The sequence below is a fragment of the Natrix helvetica genome (genome assembly GCF_964273705.1).
Source record: "Natrix helvetica genome assembly, chromosome: 1".
NCBI classification, from domain to species: Eukaryota; Metazoa; Chordata; class Lepidosauria; order Squamata; family Natricidae; genus Natrix; species Natrix helvetica.
The window spans coordinates 107,168,682-107,194,835 of record NC_138548.1 but is presented as its reverse complement, the minus strand read 5'-3'; the positions used below and the strand labels follow the sequence as shown (position 1 = coordinate 107,194,835).

Below are 26,154 nucleotides of genomic sequence, written 5' to 3'. Positions count from 1 at the left end.
CATACAAAACTCACTCCACTTCATAGAAACAATAAAGAAACAAAACTTACAACCCAGTGACCTACTTGTGAATTTCGACGTCATATCCCTCTTCACCCAGGTGCCCATAAAAGAAGCCTTGACAGCCATCCAGAAAAAACACAACCCCCCTAAACACATCCTAGACCTGACCAACCACTGCCTAACCAACACATACTTCATCCATAATGGACAAAGATACAAACAGATAGAAGGAGCACCCATGGGATCACCCCTCTCTCCTGTCATTGCAAACTTATACATGGAACATTTTGAAACCAATGCCTTAGACAAATCTGAACACAAACCCAAACTCTGGCTTAGATATGTTGATGACACTTTCGTGATTTGGCCACATGGAAAAGAAAAACTGGACAACTTCCTCACACATCTCAACAACCTACACCCCAAAATACAATTCACCATGGAAATAGAAGCAAACAACCAACTTCCCTTTCTGGATGTCCTAATCTACAAAAAACCCAATGGCTCCCTAGGACACACCATCTACCAGAAAAAAACACACACCAACCGCTACTTAAATGCACAATCCCATCACCACCCTGCACAGATCAACTCTGTAGCCAAGACCCTCATCTCCAGAACCAAACGCCTAGCCGACAAAGACCACCTGAAAACTGAATTACACAAACTCACAAATGTATTAATCTCCAATGGATTCCAAAGAAAAACAATCACCAACCTAATCCAAAAGGAGACTCCCCCCAAAAACCAAGATACAGAACAGGAAAATGGCATCGCCCTCCTCCCTTACATCAAAGGCACCACAGATAAAATCAGCAAAATTCTCCACAAGCACAATATCAGGACAGCCTTCACCACTGACCAAAAAATAGCCAACATCTTAAGAAACCCCAAAGACAAAATCCAGCTAGAAAACCAAGGAGTCTACGAAATACCATGCAAAATCTGCCCAGCAATATACATAGGGCAAACAAACAGGAGAATAAATGCACGGATCACAGAACACAAAAATGCAGTAAGAAAAAAAGAAAAAACTTCTTCCCTTTTCCAGCACCTTAAAGCTACAGGACACGAAATCAACTTTGAAGGAGCCAGGTTAATCTCCAAAACAGAACACCTCCACAAGAGAATAATCATGGAAGCCATCGAAATAGAGAAACACCCCCACAGCATGAACAAACGTGATGATACCTCCCGCCTACCAAACATCTGGAAACCAGCCCTAGCCAACAAACGAACACCACCCACTACCCAAGCCGTTAAAATACAAAACAACAATGCACACACAACCTGCACCAATCAGCACCAATCTACCAATCATGATACAACCACACAACCAATCATTCCACTTACTGAAACAAAGCCACCACCCCATCCCCTCCCACCAAGACTTACAGAAAGACGGCAGCTCCGTTTCCATTTTAAGCCCACAGCTTGAAGATGGCAGGTGTGATCCTGCCGAAACGTTGCAAAGACAATCTCAACCTTACACGGGAAAAGACCCGAATACAACAAAACCAGCATACCTACACCCGTAAAAATCTACGAAAACATACATACATACATACATACATACATACATACATACATACATACATACATACATACATACATATATATATATATATATATATATATATATAGCCAGTGCCATTTATGATACCAAGGAGTCATCTTCTACATATATATGTATATAAATAATGTAACAAAGGGGTGGGGGTAGAGGGATGCTACTACATATTTTTTTTAAAATCAAACCTAAATGCTTCTTCTTTTAAAAGCCACTGCAATCTGAAAGTAAGTTTAGGCTTAGAGACCTGCAAAAAAAAAGCTTCTATCTTTATTTAATATTTCACATTGTGTGTGTTTGGTGCTGCTGATCCTTAATAATCCATCAATCCCAAACCAAATGGAAAGGCTTTGGAGGGCATGCATTTGTGTGCAGAGCATGGCTTTTCCTGCCTCTGTAAACAATGCAACATTTTCCCATGGGTGAGAATGGAGCTAAACTCTTTTTCAAATTCTCTGCTTAAATTTTGCACGCCAATAAATAATGTTATTTCTGTTATAACATCCCTATAAAAACAAAATTGATTACATTTTCCTAATTTGTAAAACCATAATTCTGTATTAAGAATAATCCTATATTATGAAATATTTAGAAAATATAAATAGTGCCATTTTCTTTAGCTGTTTAAGTTAGATGTGAATTTTTCTACTTCTTGTAAGCTATCTTTTCCATCTAAGTTATTGTTTAATGTGTCTGTCCCCCCAAAAAACAAGTAGTTCCCAGAACTGGGTGCATTTCCATCACACTTCAACAAATGTGTTGTGCTGTTGGGCATGTGCTAGATTTTTCTAGAAAAGTCTAGAAAAAAGCTATTCTTAAGCTTTCCTGTTTTCAGAATGTACCAATATCTACAGAGTTTATAGTTTACTTGCTTTTCAACTTCCATGAAAACCAGTCTATTATTTAAATACCTTGGAACTGGACTGTCAAAAACAAATCTTACTGGTCACAGTGGGCTTTGAATATTGTTCACAGTGGATGTTTTGTTTGATTTTTAATTGTCCTTTTCTTGTGTTATATTGCAATGAGTTATCTAAATATTTTTTCATACATTCTATTTGATATAATTTTCCAGCAGCTCTATCCTATTCTAGTCTACTTAGAAGTACACATAATTGCATTTGTAGGGAATTTATTCCCAAGGAAATGTTAGATCCACCAATCCTAAAGCAACAGAAAATTATACAAGAAAGGGAGTCACCGAAATTTAATAAGTGATATTTCCTTCTTTGTAAATATGCATAGAAACACAGAGAACATTTATGATATCTAAGAAGAAGAAGAAATCCATACTTACATGGTAGTTCCAGGTCCCGTTGCTTATGAACTAGTTTAGGGGATTGGTCTAGAAGATCTCCAAGGTCCCTTCCAGCTCTGTTATTCTGTGAACTAAGAAAGCTAGGAAGTTCAGTATCCATTTGGTGGTAAAAAGAAAGTACAAATAAATCACTCTTTTTTGTGCTGTACTTTGGGGGTAATTTTCTATTTTTATCTTGGTTGAAGAAATAGTCATGTCGCTCAACTTAAGAAGAACTGTGTATTTTTCTTTTACCACCAAAAACATTCTTATTCCCACATCCTCATCTTTGCTAACCCTCACTCATCTTTAGTAAATCTTCTTAGTGGTGACATTTTTTTCAGTTTCTTGTGAAAAATAAGGAATACGTGAAAGTAAAGGAGGTGTTTTTTAAAACTTTGGTTCACCATTTGCTTTTTATGTTATCATTAACTGTATTTTTGTACTTTATTTCAGGACATTTTTTTAACAAAATGAGAGATACTAAATACATCTTTTGAAGAAAGCTACCAATGAATCATCATTCTTACCAAGCTACAAATCCTGGTACAAAAAAGTACAAAAGAAGAAGAACAAACAAGAACAACACAAGATAATTCAAGTGGCTCAGGCCAATATGCTTTTACAACAATATATCATGTCATTTCCTCCCATACGTTATTACTGTTGCCCAGTTATATAGTAACAGCATATAGGCAAAAATTCACTGTATATGATTAAAAAAAACAAATGCTAATTTTAAACGAAGTGCAATTCATACAAAATCTTATAGTAACTGTCATCATTACAATGGAGAGAGTCATTTTTTCCATAATATATTCATAGTCCCATATATAACTGAACAGAAATAAAGTGAAATCAATGGGACATTTTCCAGAAAGTATAGAAATGGAGGGGGGGGCATGAAAAAAGAAAGATATGGCTGAAATCAGTTCTATATTCTTTTGGGAATTTTTTTGTCAGTTATAAACTACCTTTCTGCAGATTTTATGGAAAAAAACTTATCTTTTGCAATTAATAAAAAAAATATGTCCAATCTATATTCTCTGCACAGGTTTGGAAAAGAGTCACTAGATCTATCATCCTAGGACTTAAAATATACTATTGCAAAATTACCAAGAAATGTAGTGGTATTTTTTCCTTTGCAAATTGTAATTGAATTCCATTTTCTAATTTTAATTTTTTAAAAAAATAACTCATCTCTGTTAAGAAATTAACATTAACTACTGTTATCTTAGTAATTATTTGATGACATTTCAATTAATTAGATCAACCAAGAATCCTGTAGCAGCAAAACCCACAGATTCCTATTCAACCTTTATCCCAACACCTAATTATCAGAAATAATAAACTTGGCACTGTTCTGAACATGTTTGTTCCATTCAAGAAAGATTGAGGTTGACGTGGATGATGAATGGTGAAAAGAATAGTATGAATAAAAGGAGAGGAATAATAAAAATGGAATGGAAAATATCGGTCTCTAGTTGAATAGGAAGAAAAATTGCAGGAAGATTAGCTTCAGTTCTCAGATAGGAAATTAGAAAATACAAGTTGAACAGAGTGGTATGCTATATTTCACTCCAGCAATTCCGCTAGCAGAATTTCTTTATTTTAAAATTATGCTGGTTTTAAGTCAGTCAGCAAAAGGAGCTAACTATAATTCCTAAATTACATTTGTATATAGTTTTCAGCAGATTTCCTTTGGATCAGAGCTGGAAATCTGTTAAAGTTGTTCATTGCTGGAAAGGCAATTTTAAAGTGATTAAATAATACACTGCTCCTATATTCAGCTAACTTGACAATCCAAGTTCTGGTAAAATGAATTATACAATTCATGTGTCAGATAAATTATACCAGTGAAATTCTATTGGTTCAGACAAGGGCATCTGCAGAGGCTGGGATACAAAGCGCTACCATCAAGTATTTGCCATATTTTATGCTGGGTCATCAAGTGACTGAACTACTTTAATAGTTAAAGAAGCATTTGCTTGACAATGGCACTATGCATGTATCACCATTTTGACATATTTACATGTTGCTGCAAAAACCATTGCTCTGGTTTAATCATATAATTGCCACACATGGAAACAAATTTCTCTTTCTAGAGATCGGTTTGTGATATGATGGATTACTTGCATAGTAGTTTTTCATATAACACTGAGCCAAAATATAATAATTTCCATTATAAAATGTGTGTATTTTATTGTAGATGATTATTTTATAATCTTCAAATACTACAGAGTATAAATATTTAATTTTAATGTGAACAACATGTATCAAAGTTTATATTCATGAAATTATGTAATAGATAGGAAATTATGTAATAGATAATTCAAAGCCCTGGAATCAAAACACATTTTCATTAAAAGAATCATACAAATTTATTCTAAATACCATTTTTGTATTTGCAGTTTCATTTAAATTTTATTATAAATATTATGTTGCCTTTAGTATCCTTTTCTAATTTACTTGCATTTAAAATATTTATGAGTAAGCAGTTACAAAACTGGTAATACAGATTTTGTAAAGATTATGCTTTTGTATTCTATCTTGAATCTAATTGTTAAATGACTAGGTACCCTAAAGCAGTGTGACAAGATACCTAAATATGGATAAAAAAATTCTCAAACTATATTTTAAAGCAAAATTTTGACATAAAATGTGTATTGCCAAATATATGCACTATTCTGAATTTTATTAACACTCTGATAGTTATTAGTGAAAGATCATTCACATTACTGATACATCAGTCAAAAACCTTTGAAGGCACAATTAAGAAAGACACATTTGTTTGTTTGTATGGTATTTTACAGTAGTAATATTTAGAAATGTTGAAATTGATTTTGGATCATCAGATATCTGAAGCGAAGGACATGATATCTACTCCTCTCACCTTTCCATATAAAAATCCCAACTGACTAGCAGTTGAAAACATGAGCATCCGTAGGGTGGCCTCAAAATCTGCAACGTGAGGGGTGCAGTGTTACCATATGTACAAAAAGGAGTGGGCTTCTATCGTGACAAAAAATCTTTCAGAGCCTCTCCTGTGGAGACTGCTGAGGTCTACCAGTGGCACCCCTTTAGTAGGATGAACATTCTCCATGACACTAAACTAGGACATATAGGGTAAGTAGAATGGCAACTCAATACTCTATTTCCCAATAATTTGCCAACACTTCATGATTCTCAGGAACTTCTGTCTGAACTTGCAACCTTATAGAATTCCTAGTGGTGGATCAGTCACAGAAAAGCATCCAGAAATAGAAGTTTCCAGATTCAGTTCTTGGTATTTCAGATGATTCAACTGAAGATCTCTGCCCTATATTTTTTACCAAACTATAATAGATAGAATATTAGTCCAACAGACTAGGCTGTCTTGACAAAATGATTAGGTATCTTAATTTCTACATTGTTTCTGAGCTCAACTTTTCCATACTGCAACAGATAATAGATAGAAATAATAGAAATAATAATATAAAGATTATGCAAAGGACCACTGAGTCCCCCCAACTGGAGGAGGAGCAGAAAAAGAGAGAAACAGTTATACCCAAAGGTGCTTTTTTCAAGAGGCAACTGGACTTTCTGGTTTTCCTTTGAAGATGTTTCTCTTCTCATGCAAGAAGCTACTTCAGCTTCCCAGAGCTGAAGAAGCTTCTTGGATGAGAAGCAAAATGTTTTCAAAGAAAACCAGAAAGTCCAGTTGCCTCTTGAAAAGAGCACCTTTGGGACAACCATAGCCTGGATGAATGAGATTCTCCATAGAAAAATATAATTATATGTGATACAGGACCTTAGAGAGCAGAGAAATAGAAAACTGACAAAACAATGGGACTCATAGTAAACCAACACATGAAACTTTTCTTAATAGTATGGACATTCTAAAAGCAAACACAGAACATTTTATTCACAGCATTACAAGCATTTACATAGGTTGTTCACATAATGTAGCTAACCAATAGCCCTTGGACATGTGCTGTTCCTGAGCTAACATGTAATCTTATTGATAATCCAAATCCAGAGCAGCTGCCAGTGAATTAATGGAAACTGGAATGTGTAATAAAGCTTAAATTGGCTCGTGCAAACTAATAACGCAGACTTCAGGCATATGTGGCACAATAAACCCCAAATCTGGATTGGAAAACAGCTTTTTGGGTCAATGTGTTGTACAACCATTGTGCTGTGCATATTATATGTATTATATGATGCGCACGAGTTATTGTAACTTCAAATAGTCATGTGCAATCAACCTCCACCCTTTTTCAGAATATTCCAGTTCAGCATTTGCACCTACAAATCTCGGAAATACGGTTTATGGAGAGTCCATGACTACTACTTGGCATTAATTTTTTGATTTCTCAGTTCTTTTTCCCAGAAGATCTTTTTCTGAAATTTTTGGGATTGATTCTTTTCTACAAAAGTTGAATTCCTTATATGTTATTAACTAACTCTCTTCCCCTGAATTACTGGTACAGTTCTGGCTGCGTAAAGCGATATAGCCAAAACAGTACCACTCTTAGGGAAACAGTTTGTTATTGGTCTATAGGCTTATTTCCTTTGAAGCAATGTTTTAAGTTTCTCAGGATAGTTTATTTAATTTAACCTTTTATTTATTTATTTTTAAAAAGCCTTGACATTTGTATTTGAGACAATAATCTAGAGGAAAAACTTTCTCACAATAATTAAAAGGCAGTCATTGTCTCTTAGGAATTTCTTGGCCATACTAGAAGCATTACACATTTTCCAACATGTCCTCACTAAACTCTGAAAGGAAATGGGAATTGCAGAAAACAGTTAAGAATTATATGCCACTGTAAATGCTAAGCAATTTATTTTGGCAAGAATTCTATAGACAAAAGGCTACCTTACTAGGATTTAGGCAGAAATGTAGAAATTGTAAATGTCTTCACACATATAGACAGGGACATATTTGAGACTGAGTTTTTAAGTTCTCACCATATTTTCCCAGATGTAGATAAATTTATTGAAATGACCCTGAGATGTTGATTTCAACACAGTGTGTAAAATGCCACAGTTATATGTAAGAATAAGCAATCCTAGAAATTCTTGTTTTCCTATATTATTTAGACAGCTAGATTGCACTACAGAGAAATAATGTTCACATATTTTATAAATTATAATTATTCCATACTGTCATACAGTAGAAAAGTGATATTCTTAATCACTTTAAAATGTCAGCAGTATTATTTATTCATTTATATAATTCTTACATGGCTGTCTATCTTAGTGATCCTAGATGGCTTCAGAACAATCAATAAAAGTAATAGAATTAAAACAGATTACCCCTTCTTTCCTAGTGCCAGAACAGACAAACTCCTAAACTTGCATCCAAAGAATCGTGAATGGAAGGAGAATGCCTCTTGATGCTGCTTTTGAACAAGTGAACAAACTTCTCATTGTATCAGGGTTCCAAGTAACACCCCTAACAAAAGAAGACTCTGAGCTTGAGTTTCCTCAAAGTTCCATTTTATTAGAGATGTCATATTGGCACATCTGGGAAAACCCGAATCTGAAAGTTTCCAGGTTTTCCCCACTCAAAAGAAAGTTCAAGTCCCTGCCCAGCACCCACATGTCCATCACATGATCCAGTCAGGCACCGTCCAAAATTGGAGATGGCTCCTAGTCACCTTATCGCAGCTGCTGAGCAAGGCGTCCTTGACTCTCTGAGGAAAGAATGTTGTTTTGACTATATATCTCCCATACTCCATATAATCCCCCCTCCCATTTTCCCACAGTAGAAAATGTGGCAGGCCTGAAGGCCCAATGTAAAAGACGTCTTCCAAGTCTGACACATTGTGTGACTGAGAAATATGATTTAAAAAAATAACAAGATTGTGAAAATTGTCGCAAAGCAATACACCACTGCTGTTCTAAACACAATATTTCCATGCTTGGAGTCATTTTCCTAATGCACAAACTATTTCCTAAAGTAATCATAAATCTTCTCCAGTTGTTATGCAAACGTATCCTAGGAAGAGGAGATGTGCTAAACAATATTTGGATTTCAGACTTTTCTTTTTTTACTTTTCCAGTCTTGTCTCTTTTCCAAGATGCAGGTCACTGAACTCATTCTCTCTCAGCTTCCATATATTTTTGTTTACTCGTTGCTTAAGAGGAAACTGAAGAGAGAAAGAAAAGTTTTTTCCAAGCTCAGAGAGCACCAAGTACTGTTTAAAGTTTTTTTTTTAATGTGAGACAGATCTGACAATTAAACTGACATGATTTTGGATGGAAAAACAATTTTAATACATAAGAACTTGAAGTGTGTTGAGTTTTTATATTTATTTTATTACCAGTATTCCTAATGTTTTTCCTTCCTTGGGATTGGTGCTAAGAAAGTCAGTTACATAGCTAATATAATAAAAGAGCAAAACTATCAGACTGTTCATCAGATTCTGGTTAATATCAGGGTTCCAAGAAACACCCCTAATGAAAGAAGAATCCAAGCTTGAGTTTCCTCAAAGTTGCATTTTATTAGAGCTGTCATATTGGCACATCTGGGAAAACCTGAATCTGAAAGTTTCCAGGTTTTCCCCACCCAAAAGAAAGTTCTAGTCTCTGCCCAGCACCCACATGTCCATCACATGGTCCAATCAGGCACCGTCCAAACCAGGAGATGCCTCCCGGTCACCTCATCGCAGCTGCAGGGCCAGTTGACCTTGACTTTCTGAGAAAGAATGTTGTTATGGCTACATAGCTCCCACACTCTGTATAATCCCCCCTCCCATTTTCCTACAGTAGAAAATGTGGCAAGCCTGAAGTCCAAAAGATAAAAGACGGTTTCCAGGCCTGACACTGTTAGCAGCTGTCTCTGATCTGGTTGCATTAGAATGAAGTGCTTTTCAGACCAACAATTTCATACAGGAGTTTTGAAAATGTAAAAGAGGCAGAGAATATTTATAGGGCACACCACTCCACCTCCTCTTTTTGGACTGTGATTAAAAACTCTGGGTCCAAGAATGTTAATTCAATTACAAAAGTCAGAAAAGAGTTACTGGACATTTACCACTATTTATTTAATGTTTCAAAGCTACCTCTAGAGGCCTTATTTAAGTATGTATATATTTATAAGTTGGTCATAGAAGTCAGGAATGTAAGGATAATCAACTTATTGGGACTGTGCATTTTGAAAATGATTCAAAGATTCCTTTTTACCTTTTCCAAGCAAGGCACCTATCTCAGGCAAGTAAAAATAGTCAAGATGCAACACAAGCTCTGTCATGACACACATACAAAGGAGCAGGGTTTTGATCACATCATTGTGGCAACATCTTGACTTTTTACTCCTTTGCAGACATCCTTGCTTTAGCAAGTATTTATTAAAGTCGTGCCTTGCTTTTCCGTTCCATGGGAGCCTGAAAAAAAAAACCTGCTTCCTTTAGCTGGCGGCCAACTGCCTTCTTCATCACTTCACCACTTTCTCTTAAAGGGAAGAATGGATACAGGACAAAAATAGATCCAAGGAATCTACTCTTAAGGGAAATGCATCTCTTTTCTGGTTTCTGGAGACCCCTGAAGAAAGTTGGTCTGCCTGAATGGGTAGTAAAGACCTGCATGTGAGACCCAAATAATTTTTAAAGTATGAACAGCCCTAGAAATTGTAATCATACAAGCATTTGGGGTAAAATGTATTCTGGAAGCCCACATTTGAACCTGGAGGCAAAAAAAAAAATATGCAGGAAGGAACAAAGTACAAAAGAGACGAAGAGGCTGGCTGGCAAAAAGCTTCAAATAAAGTAAAATGTTTTGAAGCAGCAGCAAGAGTGAAGACAATGAGCCAGATTATTAAAAACCTGGATTTTAAGATTTTACTTATCTTTTTCATAACCAGACTAAATGCAAAAACACATAGTAGTACCAAAGGAAAACAAAATATGCTTAACCTATATTAAGAATGCTGTTGGCTCACATGTCATAAGGTAATCACGCCAATGTTGCTCTCCATCTGGACACAATGTGATTCAGCTTTTTTACACCTCCTTGAAATGACAGCAGAAATGAAAAGCAGACCAGAGTCAATATGCAAGACAAGCTCACTCCCCAGCAGACACAACATCTTTTATATACATATGTTTCTAAATAAGGTAGTGCAGAAAATTTCCACTGACCCTTGAGTTATCATGTTGCTATCAGAAATCCTGCTCTTTTGCAAGGTCAGTGCCTTGTTAACTTTATAAATGAAAACTCTATTCTATTCCTAGAAACTTCCTAGAAATTTTCCACAAGTGAAATGACTGCCATTTGTTCCAGATAATCATTTTCATGCATCCTAATTAAGACCATTAAGTATTTTGTTAGAAGAAAGTTAGACAATATACTTGGCATGCGGGGAATATCTTAAAACTATAGTATACATGAAGAATCAGAATAGCAACAACTGGGAAAAATATTTAAGCTGTGTTTCAATTTATGTTTTTTACAGTAATAGCAATAGAACTTAGATTTACATACCATCCCACAGAGCTTTACAGCACTGTCTGGGCAGTTTACAATGTCAACATATTGCCCCCAACAATCTGAGTCCTCATTTTACCGATCTTGGAAGGATGGAAAGCTGAGTCAACTCTAGCCCATCTGGATCGAACGCCACGCTGTGGGCAGAGTTATCCTGCAATACTGCACTTTAACCACTGCACCACTAGGGCTCTTTATATAGACTAATTACATTTTTAAAAATACATATACAAAATGGTTAAAACAGAAATGATATTATGACTTGTAAAAATATATTTCAAAAATGTTAAATAGAAAAGGAAATTATTTTCAGAAACATTTTCATCAGCACTGGAAAAGCACTGGGGGCTGAAGGGAAATTGTGATTTTAAAACACAGCTTGCTTTTTAAAGGAAAAATCATGCAGAACAGGGCTTTCTGAATTTGTTGTGCTTGAAACTAAGAGGGTTTGTAACCAGTAGTTGAAACCAAACATCCTGGATTTTATTTAGCAGACTTACAGAGATGATGATTATGCTTGTTGTGGTGAGGGTGGGAAGATGCTTTCTTAATTTTTTTCTATTTCTTCTTCTTTTCTTCTTTTTTAATCTTGCACCTTTTTCCCTTTCTTTTCTAGTTCATATTACCTTTTAGCATTGTAATTAAAACTTTTAATAAAATTATCTTTTTAAACAGTTAGTTGGAGCAGGATGGCCATTAAGGTCGACTATGCCAAGACTATCCATAGAATATTTTTGCTGTATTGAAAGTGATATGGCTTTAAATTTTGATTTTTCTTTCTGTGAATAACAGGCTTTCTGGAAGAAAGAGAAACAATTATGCAATAACATCAGGATTCCAAGCTCAGAAGCAGATTGTGAGAGCAAAATGATTGAGAGGTGTGAGATAATGTCACAGTATGGAACATTTTCTGTTTCTTTCATATCTTCATTGGAAAAGCTATTTTGTTCTGCTTAAGGGAATGTAAGAATCTCATATTTTGTTCAGCAAATATTCCATTTTTTTCTTTAAAATGTTATGATTTGGATATTTGTATTGGGTAAGAATTAAGATACTGTTGGGGGTTAATCCGAGAAATGAAAAAGTATGAAGATGTCTGAAAGGAGCTGACCTTTGTGCTGAATTTTTTTTACCAGATATGTAATCTGATGAATTTGCTAAAATCTACACCATTTAATCCAAACCTGTAAGGAAGTAGAATCATATTCTCATACATACTGATTTGGAGGGGGCACTTAAAAGGCTAAGGAATCACTTCCGGTTCCGGCGGCTGACGGCGACGGGCAACTCGTTTGCTCGCTCCGGCTCCCTGGTGGGCTTCCCCACTCCTTGGGGGGCACAGGACGCCCCGAAGAGGCGTCCTGCCAGAGGAGCGGCATCGCGGGGGATCCCTGCATCGGCGGCGGCTGGTGGGGGGCCCCCCGCCTCGCTTTAGGCACCGGGGAGCAGTATCGGAGGGCGCGTAAAGCGTCTTCGCAACAGGCTGATCGGAGAATGAAAAAGCAGAAGGAAGCAGCGGCGGTGTGGTGAGGCGCTACCCCCCTTCAATCCCTTTCTTGATTTGAAGAACTTTTCAGCACTTTAAAACTTTTACTTTCGGCTAACTTTGGAGGCGCGGCTGGAGGGAGGGGGATTCCCCCCCCCTCAGACAAGCGGCTTGGAACAATTCTGCTCTCAGCCCCAGGGGAAGGAGGAGGGGGGAGAGCCAACCAATGATGCCACACCCTTGCTTAAAGTGATTTTCATTGAATCTAGCTCCATAATTTATTGATGATCTGGGGACTTTGGGAACTTTGAAAACTTTGTTATGCCTCTGAGCCCGAAGCTGGCAGGGCAAGATGGCACACTTCCGTTGTCTTCATGAACTGTGAAACCTGACTCCACATTTAAAAACTCAGGCTTCCGGTCTTTGTCCCCGTGCTACCCAGAAGAATCTCTTGTGGATTGTTACTCTTTGAACTCTCTGGGGTGGAAAATTTTGCTCTATTGCCAGGCTGACTAGAGTAATTCTCTCCTGCTTGGACCTTCTGCCTCCTGGGCTCATCTGGCTGCTCTGCTGCTCCAGCTGTCCATTCTCTACACTGACTGAACTCTCTATTCTATAAGCTATGTCTCCTAAAAGACCACCCCTTGGAAAGCTTGGCTTTGCTACCTCTGCCCCGACATCAGCAACATCCAGTCCTGCTACACAATCAAAGATTACAGACCTGATGCAACCTAAAAGTACAGAGATGGATTTGCAACAAATGCTCCAGCAACTCTTACAGGGACAAGAGGAAATTAAGAAACAATTAGCGGAAATGAAAGAAGAAATTAAAGAGAACCAAGCCCAAATTTATAAGAACTCACAGAGACTGGACCTTGTGGAGGGTGGGGTGGCGGAGATGAGGGGGGGGTAGAGGCGGTGCAGAAGGGAAACAAAGAACTTGATACCCAACAAATGAAAGCAGAATTTGAGAGAATATCCTTTTATCTTAGATTTCAAAATGTGATGGAAGCAGATGATGAAAACATAAGGGACATCATGATAAACATCTTGGCTGAATACATACACAAAGGAAAACAACAGATGGAATGGGAGATAGATCTGGTTTATAGAGTGAATTCAGCCTATGCCAGAACACACAATGTACCCAGGGAGGTACATATTAAATTTCTTAGAAAAAGCACAAGAGACGAAATACTGGGTGTACAAAGGGGGCAAGCCCTGACATACCATGATAGGGAAATAACTATCTTGAAGCAGATCCCCAAGAAAATTAGGGAAAAAAGGAAAAACTATTCGCAATTAGCGAATAAATTATACCAGAAGGGGTGTGGTTTAGATGGTTGATGCCTGAAGGTATGTTGATATTCTGGGAGGAGACAAGAATTAGAATCAACACATCCATAGAGGCACAGGCCTTTATGGAAAAAAACAAAATACACCTAGAAAAAACAGAAGATCCTACAATGGTTATGCAGGACACGGGAGGGGCCGGAGCTCTGCCAGTGGGGGGAGAAGGGGCAATACCAAGAAAGCTCAGATCACAAAAATGAATAAGAAAATCTCATTGATATAAATTGACCGAAAGTAGTAATGGAATTAACATGTGGATCATATATTACTATGTACTAAATTGATTGAAAGTACTAATAGAACTAAAATGCTGATTGTATATGACTATGCATTAATGACCTATATTCAGATGTATACTATGAGTTTGGAGGGAGGGGGCGTCTACCACACTTTGCAACTGCCAAAATTTGTACACCTTTCCATTACCCTTTTCCTTGTAAATTTAAAAAAAACCAATAAAACTTTGTTTAAAAAAAAAAGGCTAAGGAAGTTGTAAAGCCTTTACAATCTCAGTGTCCTCATAAACACTCATATAGTGTTTCTCAACCTCAGGAACTTTACGATGTGTGGACATCGAACCAGGGGTGAAATCCAGCAGTTCTGACAGGTTCTGGAGAACCTGCAGTGGAACTTTTGAGTAGTTCAGAGAACTGGCAAATGCCACTTCTGGCTGGCCCCAGAGTGGGGAGGGAATGGGGATTTTGCAGTTTCCTTCCCCTGGAGTGGGGTGGGGATGGAGATTTTGCAGTATTATTCTTTTGCCATGCCGACCAAGCAACACCACACCCACCAGGTCACGCCCACAGAACCGGTAGTAAAATAAAGTGCTCTCTATAAGCATTGTCTATATTATTAGAATATTCAGGTGTAGCAATTTACTGGGCATCTAAAACCTCTATCTACTTTTAACTATAACTTTAATATCTTGCCTTTCATTCAGGTGCTCAAGATGACATACAGTATCAATACCCCCTCCTATTTTTCCCCACAACAACCCCTGTATGATAAGTTGAGCTGAGTGAAAGTGACTAACCCAAAGTAGCCCAATGAGCTTCCATGACTAAAGATGAACTAGAATCTACTCTAAAACAGAATTTTATTCATTCTGCTCCATTGGCCTACTAAATAATCAATTAATATTCCAAAAGAGAGCATTTCATGTTTAATATTCATGAATTGCTTAAGTCTGAAATCAGATTATTTCTGGCATTAAAATCTATATTTTCTTAAACCTTCAAAAGTAAACTTTCTTCAAACAACATTTAACCTGATTTAGCCCTAATGGACCTAAGGTGGAACAGTGGTTAGAGTGCAGTACTGCAGGCTACATCAGCTGGCTGCCTGCAATTTTGCAGTTCAAATCTCACCAGGCTCAAGGTTGACTCAGCCTTCCATCCTTCCAAGGTGGGTAAAATGAGGACCCAAATTGTTGGGGGAAATATGCTGACTCTGTAAACCGCTTAGAGAGAGGCGTAAAGCAGTATATAAGTCTAAGTGCTATTGTTGTTATGATATTCCATTTTGAAAACATTTTTTTTTGTAAACTGCACCTATTGTTCTGGATAAAAGTACACAGAGTAAGAAGTTTTTATTAGTACTTTTATAGCTTACTTATAAACTTACTTTTATAGTAAGATCATATGCCCTTGGAATATCACTACCCTCTTTCTCAAGAAAAACAACTATCTCAAGAAAACGATTAAGTAATAAATAGGATGGCTGTGGAGTTTCATTGTGCTGCCAATCGTAGTACCTTAGCCGAGGCGTTGAAGGTGCATGATAGTGAGTGAGCCAGTGGGTGGGTGTAGCTGGGCTTCACTGACATCGGGCTAAATTCCGCCGAAATAATAACAATTGACGCTTCACTACACTTCCAATTTTGCGCTTCCCTTCCAATTTTACTATGCAGGCTGTTTTCCTCTCTGCAAAGCGCGCTGTTTTCCCCAGGCAGTCGAGGTTTCCAAAAGGTCAAATTCTAACGTCCGTCTGCACTGAAACTATTTACAAACAGAGGCTTTCCCATGCACGGGCGCTTGACCCGAAGAAAAGGAGGGGAGGTCGGTCTTCGGCCGACGTGAGGAAGCGGCTCCTTTAAGTACCGGGCTGCGTCTCCTCTTTTCCTCAGCTGCTCCCGGAGCTGCGGCGAGGCGAAAGCGCCTGGTCCATTGTTTTGGGGGGAGGGGGGAAGCGCAGGCGCGCGCGGCTTTTCCCATCCGGAGCCTCCTCGCCTCCCGGTCAGCGCATCTCTCTTCTCTGCATCTCACCTGCCGGCCCCCTAAAGGCAGGTCCGGCGCGCGTCCTCGTAAGCAAACTACTAGGGCGTGCGCTCGCGCGCGCGCGCGCTCTCTCTACCGAAGAAGCGCCATCCGGCCGCCTTCCGATGGCTTTCTCCACGCGCGAATGGGCCGGGCTGGCCGCCGCGTCCCTCAAGTAAAGGCGGGAGAAGAGCGCCCGCCAAGGCAGGAAAGCCAAGAGCTCTTCAGCCGCACGTTGTGCCTGTCCGGTCCTGCCTCGTCTTCATTCCCACTCACCCCCTCGCCGCCGCCGCCGCCTCCTCTTCCATCATGCCGTTGGCTTTCTGTGGCAGCGAGCAAAACTCGACTCCCTACAAGGTGACCGACGGTGTGCTCAACAACGGTTGTTTCGTGGACGCCCTGAACGTGGTACCCCACGTATTCCTGCTTTTCATCACGTTCCCCATTCTCTTCATAGGTGAGTGCAGCTCGGGGAGGAGGGAGGGAAGAGGGTGTGAGTGGGTATGGGTGCAAATGCTTTCTTCGCGCCTGTCCTTCCCGCCGTTTGCAGCGCCCACATTCCCCAATTCCCAGCAGATTCCCGGTCCTCTTGCTGTCCTGCTGGGCTGCGCTTCTGGGTCACCTTCCTTGGCGTCGCCCATCTCCAGCGGGGCGCAGGAAGCAGGAGGACCGGCTGCTTATTCGCAGAGCTCCAAGGAACGGGAGAATTGAAGTAAGCGAACTCCCGCGGGCTGATCGAAGCTGACCTGCTTTCTTGCCTCAAAAGTGGTTCTCCCCCCTTTAAAAAAAACACCTAAGCGGGAGTTGTTGTTTTATTAAATGATATGCGACGATGCTTGCAGTATTTGCAAAGAACAACATTTGATTCCACTGAACCTATTGGAGACCGGACGGAACGGACATCCTATCCAGGCCATCGGCTGCCAAAGAAGGATTGCTTGGTGAAAAGGAGAAAAGTGAAAGAAGAAAGCATGTCATTGGAGTCAGTAATCCGGGTCCTAGTTATCTCAAAAGTAGGGTTTTTTTTTCTTTCTCAAAAGGCTGTTTTTACTTGAGGAGGAAGAACAAAATGTTTTGTTTCCCATCAAACGTTTTGTTCTTCTTCCTCCAGGAAAAACGGCCCAGTTGCTTTTTGAGAAAGGAGGGGGACTACTTTTGAGATGGCATTGATAGGATGTGGGTTCCATCCAGCCTTCCCTTGGGTCTCCAATGAGATGTGGATAGGATGGGGGTTCCATCCAGTCTTCCCTTGGGTCTCCAATGAGATGTGGATAGGATGGGGGTTCCATCCAGTCTTTCCTTGGGTCTCCAATGAGATGTGGATAGGATGGGGGTTCCATCCAGTCTTACCCTGGGTCTCCAACAAGTTCAGTGGAATCAAATGTTCTTTGCAAATACTGATCCACAGTGTGAAATGAAACCGAGCACAAGGTTATGGTGACTTTTAAAGGATAGAATCCGAAGCATATAAGTAGAACAAAATAACAGAAAATAAACTTTCTGTAATGAATACATGACAATATATTCCTCAATATGTGAAAAATGATAGGATCTTCGATTCCTAAGCTAATGAATCCATAATCACAGACAAATTATTGTGACAAGATGTATTTTTCAGACTTTTTATGTGAATCATAAAGAGCACCAAATGCAAACTTTCTTTGACGTTGCATTTTCTCCCTTAGTGAGGGGGAACTGGTTTTTTAGAGCAGGGGTGTCAAACTCACGGCCCATGAGTGCGTCACACACTGGCCATGCCCACCCCTGGTTTTGCAAAGGGGAGGGAGTCGTGACACATCACATGACGACAATGTGATGCCATGAGTTTGACACCCCTGGCTTATAGCATCTTCACATAATTTTTTTTTTGTTTGTAGAGAGAATGTTCTTCATAATCATGATGTATGTTTATTTATTATTTTAATCTGCCCAACAAGAGTTTTCTGGATGAATTACAAAGCAATTAAAAGTTGCTTTATGGGGAGGTGGGGTCTACAAAAAAAGTAGTGCAGTATCAGTGCCTAAGCTGGTCTCTAATCAAGTATTTCCGACTTCTGTGTTTTTTAAAATCTCTTTAAATTTATTTTCTAAAAAACCCCAGAAAAGATTAATATATTTATTTCCCAGTTTAGGATAGTCAGGACAGGAAATTAGATCTGTTGTTTGCACAAAAATGTTAAGATAATGGTGATCATTTGTTTTTGGTTTTTTTTTTATATTAGGATGGGGAAGTCAAAGTTCCAAAGTTCATATCCATCATAGTACTTGGCTTCATTTTCCTGGCCATAATTTACGGTGGATTTTGACTTTTATCCTTTTGTTTGTGCTGGTCTGTGAAATTGCTGAAGGGATCGTGTCAGATGGGTAAGAATACATAATAGGTATACTTGTACTCTAATAGAGCTTGTTGGACTATTCTGTTTGTTAGGAATTGAATCTTATTTTCACTGTGATTAGCTTGTGAAATGTATTCAAAAATAATAATAATAACTGATGTTGTATATATACATGCGCAATTGTTTTTAGTTAACCAGATGATTTTATTTTGTTTGTCACTTTGTTGTGTTTTCTATAGTTTGTGATTTCTATACCTATAAAAGTTCATTATATCCAAATAGAGAGAGGAAAAATGCACTTTTCTCAGCATGTATAAATCTGAATCCAAACTATTTAAAAAGGTGTGTGATAACAAGGGTTTTTTTTCCTAATAAGTAATTTCAACCTACAGTGCTGTTCACTTTAAAACATATGATGAGACCACACTGCTAGAAAGGCAAAGGTTACCAACTGTTTCATTGTAATCATAATTCTACACTTCATATACTAGGACTATTTTATTTAATAAAATGTGTTACTGGTAATTTGCAAAGGTGCTACCAAACTCTTTCTGATTTTGGGCTATCATAGATTAACATGACTCTTCTCTGATTATTATTCATTGATTAGTCTCCTAAAGAATCCTCCCATCCACATTAGGGGCAGGGAGATGTATTTTTACTAATGGTTTCTTCCATTGGTAGTGTTTTTACACCATATATCACACCATGCAGAAGGGTTATCTAAACAGTTTGGTCTGGTTTGCACAAACTGTTTTTTATTGATTTTCTAAATTATACTTTATCTTTTTGTAATTCTTCAGTAAAACTGAATATAACAGTTTCTTTTTAACTATTGTTTTAAATGTAACAAATGCAATTAAAGAGGAGAGGTGCATAAGCCAATGGGAAAATTATTGAAAACAGCAGAAAAATTTAGAAAAAGTTAAATCTGAGCCTCTTGTTGCCTAATTTCCCCCAATATCTAAGAGCAGTTTGGGAAAGCAAGAGCTGCAGAAAAAAGGAGAAAAGACTCATTACATAAATGTTAATTCCATTCTTTTAACAGAATGAAAGTTCAGTTAAGACTGAAGCCAAGATCTACAGTAATTCCAAATCCTTATTTTACTTAATATTATTTAGGAATAGTACTTTGCACATACACTCAAGAATGAAATGTGGAAAGAAGGACTGAGATTTTTTAAATAGTTCAAATATATATCAACTTTGAAAGACCAACATGTTCTCTTAATAACAGTCTATTTGACTTTAGAAGCTGAGGACTTACTTGCACAGCATGTGGGAATATCACATTCAAAAAGAGGCCAATCTAGAATGGATTTCAGAAGTTAGAAAGTGGGCTGAATTTCTTAAGTTTATTTTGTTTCCAAAACTCAGAAATATGCCTAGCACTGATAATGTTACCTAGTTTTGGGTAATGAAATGTCTGCAAGAAAACAACCAAGCTCAGAGAGCATCCCCCAAACTCAGAAATATAACAAAAGAACTACATTTAGTCCTACTCAGTGTGAGAACTGAGGTTCACAAACAAGACATTAATGGGCAACTTATGATCTCCGGACTAAAAAAATTTACCACCACCCCGCTCCTTTCTTTTTTAAAATAACCTTCTTTGAAGTGAGCTTAATTTTTGATGAATTAATGCCCATGGCCATCCAATTTTCCTGGTAACAGTATGGAACTACTTAGTGCATTCATCCACAGTTTTGAAATGTTGCTCTTCCTTGGCAGTCTTCCATTCAAGTACTAACTGGGTAAGGGATCTTTGGTGTTCTCTGAGCTTGCTTGTTTTCTTGCAGACATTTCATTACCCTAACTAGGTAACATCATCAGTGCTGACTTACTAACTGGTTAACTCTGTTTAGCTTCTAAACCCAGATGAGGTCATGCTGATGCTCTCAGTTGCTGTAGGTATTGTAATATACCTCAGAACAGTTCCCCCTTTTTTCTGCATCCTTACTCTGAATAATGAAGGAAAAAAGTGGGGCTATATAATATTTATCTTAGATACTATAACTCTGATATGCTTCTTTATGTGTGCATGTGAAAATGCTCCATCTGGAGAGAGTTGGAGATACATGAATTCTTTTATCTATGGGTATTAATATTTCTCTTTGAAAGAATGAATCAACTTAATAATACATGTTTCACTCTACTTAGAATTTCAAAATCTGGTCATTTGCACCTATATATGCCACCAGGGATGGCATTTTTGGCAGCCGTCACATCCATCGTTTATTATCACAACATTGAAACATCCAATTTTCCAAAATTATTGATAGGTATGTATCAGCCATAAGGAATGTGGGTAGCAAGCTTGGGAACAAAATGCTTGATTAGATAAGCCTTTGATCTTCATATGCTCTTATGAAATTGCCTGTATTATAGACAAAAATACACATATTGCAGTTTTGCAAGAATTTAGAATAGTTTTCTAGTTTTCTGAGAAATGTTCTTGTCTCACAGGTTTAATAGAAAGTTAAGTGTCCACTTCTCCAATATAGCATGTCTAATGTTTCCAATACTTTTCTTGTCATAAAATGCCCAGCTTCCCATTCTTTCTGGTTGCTTGTGGTGCTGCTGACATGAGGTGAGCTGAAGGGGGTGGAGCTGCCCCACATGCCCCACACCAGGTTACCTCAGGGCTCCTACAGCCAGGCCATCCATCCCCCAACAACTTTCTCATGGCAGCAGTACCAACAACCATGTGCAGCAGGAGTCCACATGGCTGCCAGCCCACTTCTTCTGCTTGCTCATGGCCACAATGGGGCAGGAAGTTGAGCAATGCACCGGTGCCACGGGCAGAAGGCGAAGGGGGGTGGAGCTGCCCCATGCACCCTGCACCGGCTTACCTCAGGGCCCCCGCAGCCAGGCCTTGCACACCCCGACAATTGCCTTGTGTTCACATCATCGGCCTCCTGCTCCGTTGTGGCAACGAGCAAGCAGAAGAAATGAGCCGGTGGCCACGTGGGGTCATGCTGGACAGGGCTGTTGGAGCCACCGCAAGGCAGGTGTCCAGACACGGGTGGCCTGGATGTGGGGCCCCTGAGGTAAGGCAGTGTGGGCACATGGGGCAGCTCCACCCTCTGCTTGCAGCAACGGCACTAGCACACCATGTGGCGCCATGCCTTCCTTGTGATGTTAACACATGAACCATTCATTAAGTTTATGCATCTGCATTTTTTATTAATAGTACTGTATGCTATTTATTTATTTGCTTCCATTTCAATGAATTCTAGGCAATGTACAAGATAATGTATAACAAAAATAATAGCTTATATATTTTCACTGTTACATAAAGCACTCTTTTCAACATTGCAAGCATATAGTTATCTAAATTTCATGTATTGTTAGTTATATCTTGGAATACAGGTGAAGATTTCATTAACCAGAAATGTATCAGGGAGACTTCTGATAACATTATATAATGAAGTTACACATATTCTCTCAAAGCCCTTGTTGTTTGTTTTCGGGGTTTTTTAAAACATAATATTATATCCCTGTTTGATTATATTTCTTTTATCTTCTCATAATGATATTTTTTGAGACATTATTGAATAAGGTTTATAATATGTTAAATCCAGCTATATATTTAATGGAAGATTTTTATTATACTGCTGCCCAAATATGCAATATAAAATCTATTTGGATTAATAACCTGATGTTTATTATTGTGATGAAAATAATAAAAAGAGGTAGGCAGTACCCTTCTGTTAATTCATAGTCCAATGGTGATGAGTAACAAACATTTCTTAATATGTGATACATTAGATCAGGGGTGTCAAACTCTCAATGACATGTTGTTATCATGTGACATATCACAACTTTTTCTTCTTTGCTAAACTAGGGGTGGGGGCGGCCAGTACATGATGCATCGGGCCTGCGGGCCACAAGTTTGACACCCTTGCATTAGATGAAAACAAGTTAAAATAAAATGGATTACACTAAAATGCATTTGTATAAATCTATGCTATATCTTACTGTCAGAAAATTGTACAGTTTTGTTCTCCTATCTCAGAAAAGATATACTGTAGAGCTAGAAAAGGTAAAAGAGTAAGTAAATAATAATGAAGCAGAACATACACAATAACAAAATACATAAACCATATATATAGATAAAGTAAATCCAAAAAGTAAAATCAGAAAAATATGTCCTGTGTATTTAATGTAGATGTACCTTGGAGAACATCTTGTAGCAATGAATTGATTTAATGAAATCCACGAGATGTACCACAAGGTAAAAATGTTTCAAAAATGCCTGACAAATTCTAAACCAGATCAATCCTTCAAAGCTGCCTCAACTATCTCACTGACCGTTTAATTCTTCTAGTCAAACTTCCACCTCCTACAGTTCACTATTCTTTGGAAAGAATTGTATTTAAAGATGGCATTATTAAGTTAAATATTCATGGAATAGAATTATTTTGGATTCAACCATAACAATCTAACTCAGTCTACTATATGTTACTAATAATGAATTTATGGTGGAACAGATTGAGAATTTATTTCCTACTTCAATTTCTATGATTCTAAGTAACTTACAAAGATTAAAATCTATGCTCTAATAAATTAAAATGACAAAATAAGTAGCGAGTCCATTGGAGGAACATAACAATTAAAGAGCAAACATTATTAAGTTGCCAGGTCTAGAACACCTGTAGCTTCTGGGTAGTCTTTTCAAAGGAAACCCCATGTAAAATGCAATGAAATGCTCTAACTAAGGTATTATTGACTATGAATTTATTTATTTATTTATTTATTACTTGAACTTATTAGTCGCCCCCTCTCCCCACAGGGACTCGGGGCGACGTACAAAAGTATTATATAGCGTACAGAGGAGGTAAGAATAAATAAATAAGTTACAATACCTAAAAAAAGTTAAAACCCCAGTGAAATTAACCCTTAAAAACTAAAATTACCAATTAAAAATGCCCTGGGCTGGAGAGATTGTAGTATTATGCCAGGTCAGCTAGTCGAAACAGGTAGGTTTTCAGCTTCATACGGAAGGAGCGAAGGTCGGTTGTTGTCCTGATGTCTGGGGGGAGGTCATTCCAAAGGGTGGGGCCCACTACAGAGAAGGCCCTACTCCTGGGCGTCGCCCTCTGGCACTCTCTGGAGGACGGCACCCGGAGTAGACCCTCTATGTGTGAGCGGACGGGTCGCAGGGATGTATGGGGCAGGACGCGATCCCGCAGGTAACTAGGCCCTGTGCCATGGAGCGCTTTGAAGGTGGTAACCAGCACCTTGAAGCGCACCCGGTAGGCCACAGGAAGCCAGTGCAGCTCGCGCAGGATGGGTGTTATATGGGAGAACCTCGATCTCCCCATAATTACCCGCGCGGCTGCATTCTGGACCAACTGCAGTCCCCGGGTGCACCTCAAGGGGAGCCCCATGTAGAGAGCGTTACAGTAGTCCAGGCGAGACGTCACCAGCGCGTGAGTGACTGTGCGCAAGGCCTCCCGGTCCAAAAGGGGCCACAATTGGCGCACCAGGCGAACCTGGTGGAACGCCCCCCTCGCCACGGCTGCCACATGATCTTCCATAGACAGCCGGGCATCAAGGAGGACGCCCAAATTGCGCGCCCCTTCCACCGGGGCTAATGATCGTCCCCGATGGCCAGCGATGGCATATGCTGGTTGAACCGGGAAGCCGGAAGCCACAGCCACTCTGTCTTGGAGGGGTTGAGCCTGAGCCTGTTGTCATCCATCCAGACCCGTATGGCTTCCAGACACCGGGACATCACTTCAACAGCCTCGTTGGGGTGGTTTGGGGTGGAAATGTACAGCTGAGTGTCATCAGCGTACAGATGGTATCCCACCCCAAAACCACGGATGATCTCGCCCAGCGGCTTCATATATATGTTGAACAGGAGAGGCGAGACGATCGACCCCTGTGGGACCCCACAGATAAGGGGCCTCGCGGTCGACCTCTCCTCTCCTGCCAACACACATTGCATCCGGCCAGAGAGGTAGGAGCGGAACCATCGTAATACGGTGCCCCCGACCCCCAACCTCTCCAGACGGCGCAATAGGATACCATGGTCGATGGTATCGAAGGCCGCCGAGAGGTCTAATAGGACAAGGATGGAGGAACAACCCCCATCCTTTGCCCTCCAGAGATCATCCACCAACACGACCAAGGCTGTCTCCGTGCTGTGACCGGGTCGGAAGCCGGACTGGCGCGGGTCTAGATAATCAGCTTCCTCCAGGTGGCGCGGAAACTGCTGAGCCACCACACTCTCAACAACCTTCGCTAAGAAAGGAAGGTTGGAGACAGGACGGTAATTTGCTAGCTCCGTTGGGTCCAGAGAAGGCTTCTTGAGCAGGGGCCTCACCACCGCCTCTTTTAAGGCAGTTGGTAAAAGGCCCTCACCCAGCGAAGTGTTCACCAGCCCCAGTAGCCAGCCTCGTGAGCCCTCCCAGGAGGCCAGTACCAACCAGGAGGGACACGGGTCCAATAAACATGTGGTGGCTCGCAGTCGCCCGCGCAACCTGTCCAAATCTTCGGTGACAACAGGGTCAAACTCCTCCCAGCATGGTCTCTCAAGACTAGCCTCGGACGTCCCCACTGGAGCACTGAGGTGGGTCCATCCCCTTCGGATCTGATCGATTTTATCCTGCAGGAACTCTCCAAATTCCTCTGCCCGGCCCAGCAATGGGGGGTCCCGCTGCCCCTGTGACAAAAGGGAGCGGGTCACCCGAAACAGGGCAGCAGGGCGGTTATCTGCGGACGCTATAAGGGTGGCACAATACTGACGTTTGGCCACTCTTATTGCCACAAGGTAAGTCCTTACATAGGCTCTTACCTGTGCTCGGTCGGATTCGGAGCGGGAGGACCTCCACTTGCTCTCTAGGCGTCTCCTAAGGCGTTTCATCGCCCTTAGCTCCCCGTTAAACCAGGGGGCCCGGGTCGATCGTGGCGGTCGGAGAGGCCGCAAAGGCGCCACCCGGTCCAAGGCACCAGCGGCCGCATTATTCCACGCGGCTACCAGGTCCTCTGCCCGGGGGTGGGGCAGGTCTGCAGGAGGTGGCCCAAGCTCCGCCTGGAACCTATCTGGTTCCATCAGACGCCTGGGGCGGAACCATCTGGGATAGTCTGGTTCCGCCTCCCCGCGGTGGGGAGCAGCGCCAGGGAAGTCCAGCTGGAGAAGTGAGTGATCTGACCATGACAGGGGCGTGATGACTAAATTCCCTCTTCCCAGATCACTCGTCCACTGGTCGGAGACAAACACAAGATCCAGTATGTGGCCTCCCTCGTGCGTGGGGTCCTGAACTACTTGAGTCAGATCCATGGCTGTCATGGAAGCCATGAATTCCCGGGCTGCCCCGGATGCCTCTCCCGTCGATGGCAGGTTGAAATCCCCCATCACTAATAGCTTGGGG

General features: G+C 40.0%; 2 protein-coding genes across 7 annotated transcripts in view; both read left to right on the top strand.

Annotated features, from left to right (window-relative positions):
• USH1C (USH1 protein network component harmonin) overlaps positions 1–5,247 on the top strand; it is a gene marked incomplete at its 5' end in the record, with an annotated part of 64,095 nt that extends 58,848 nt beyond the window's left edge. The window contains one exon of the mRNA XM_081935753.1: positions 3,327–5,247. Coding sequence (XP_081791879.1) covers positions 3,327–3,339 — 13 coding nt within the window. The 3' untranslated portion in view covers positions 3,340–5,247. The remainder of the gene's footprint in view (positions 1–3,326) is intronic.
• An 11,409-nt stretch (positions 5,248–16,656) lies between these two features.
• The window catches only part of ABCC8 (ATP binding cassette subfamily C member 8), a 74,514-nt gene continuing 65,016 nt past the window's right edge, over positions 16,657–26,154 (top strand). For 2 of the 6 annotated variants that reach the window (XR_014173822.1, XR_014173823.1), the window contains exons 1-3: positions 16,657–16,893; positions 18,659–18,800; positions 20,933–21,054. Coding sequence is in view for 3 of the 6 variants with exons in the window: in XM_081935751.1 (XP_081791877.1) it covers positions 16,746–16,893; positions 18,659–18,800; positions 20,933–21,054 (412 nt within the window). In the remaining 3 variants the exon portion in view is untranslated. The remainder of the gene's footprint in view (positions 16,894–18,658; positions 18,801–20,932; positions 21,055–26,154) is intronic. The other 4 variants (XM_081935751.1, XM_081935750.1, XR_014173821.1 and 1 more) reach the window with 3 other exon arrangements.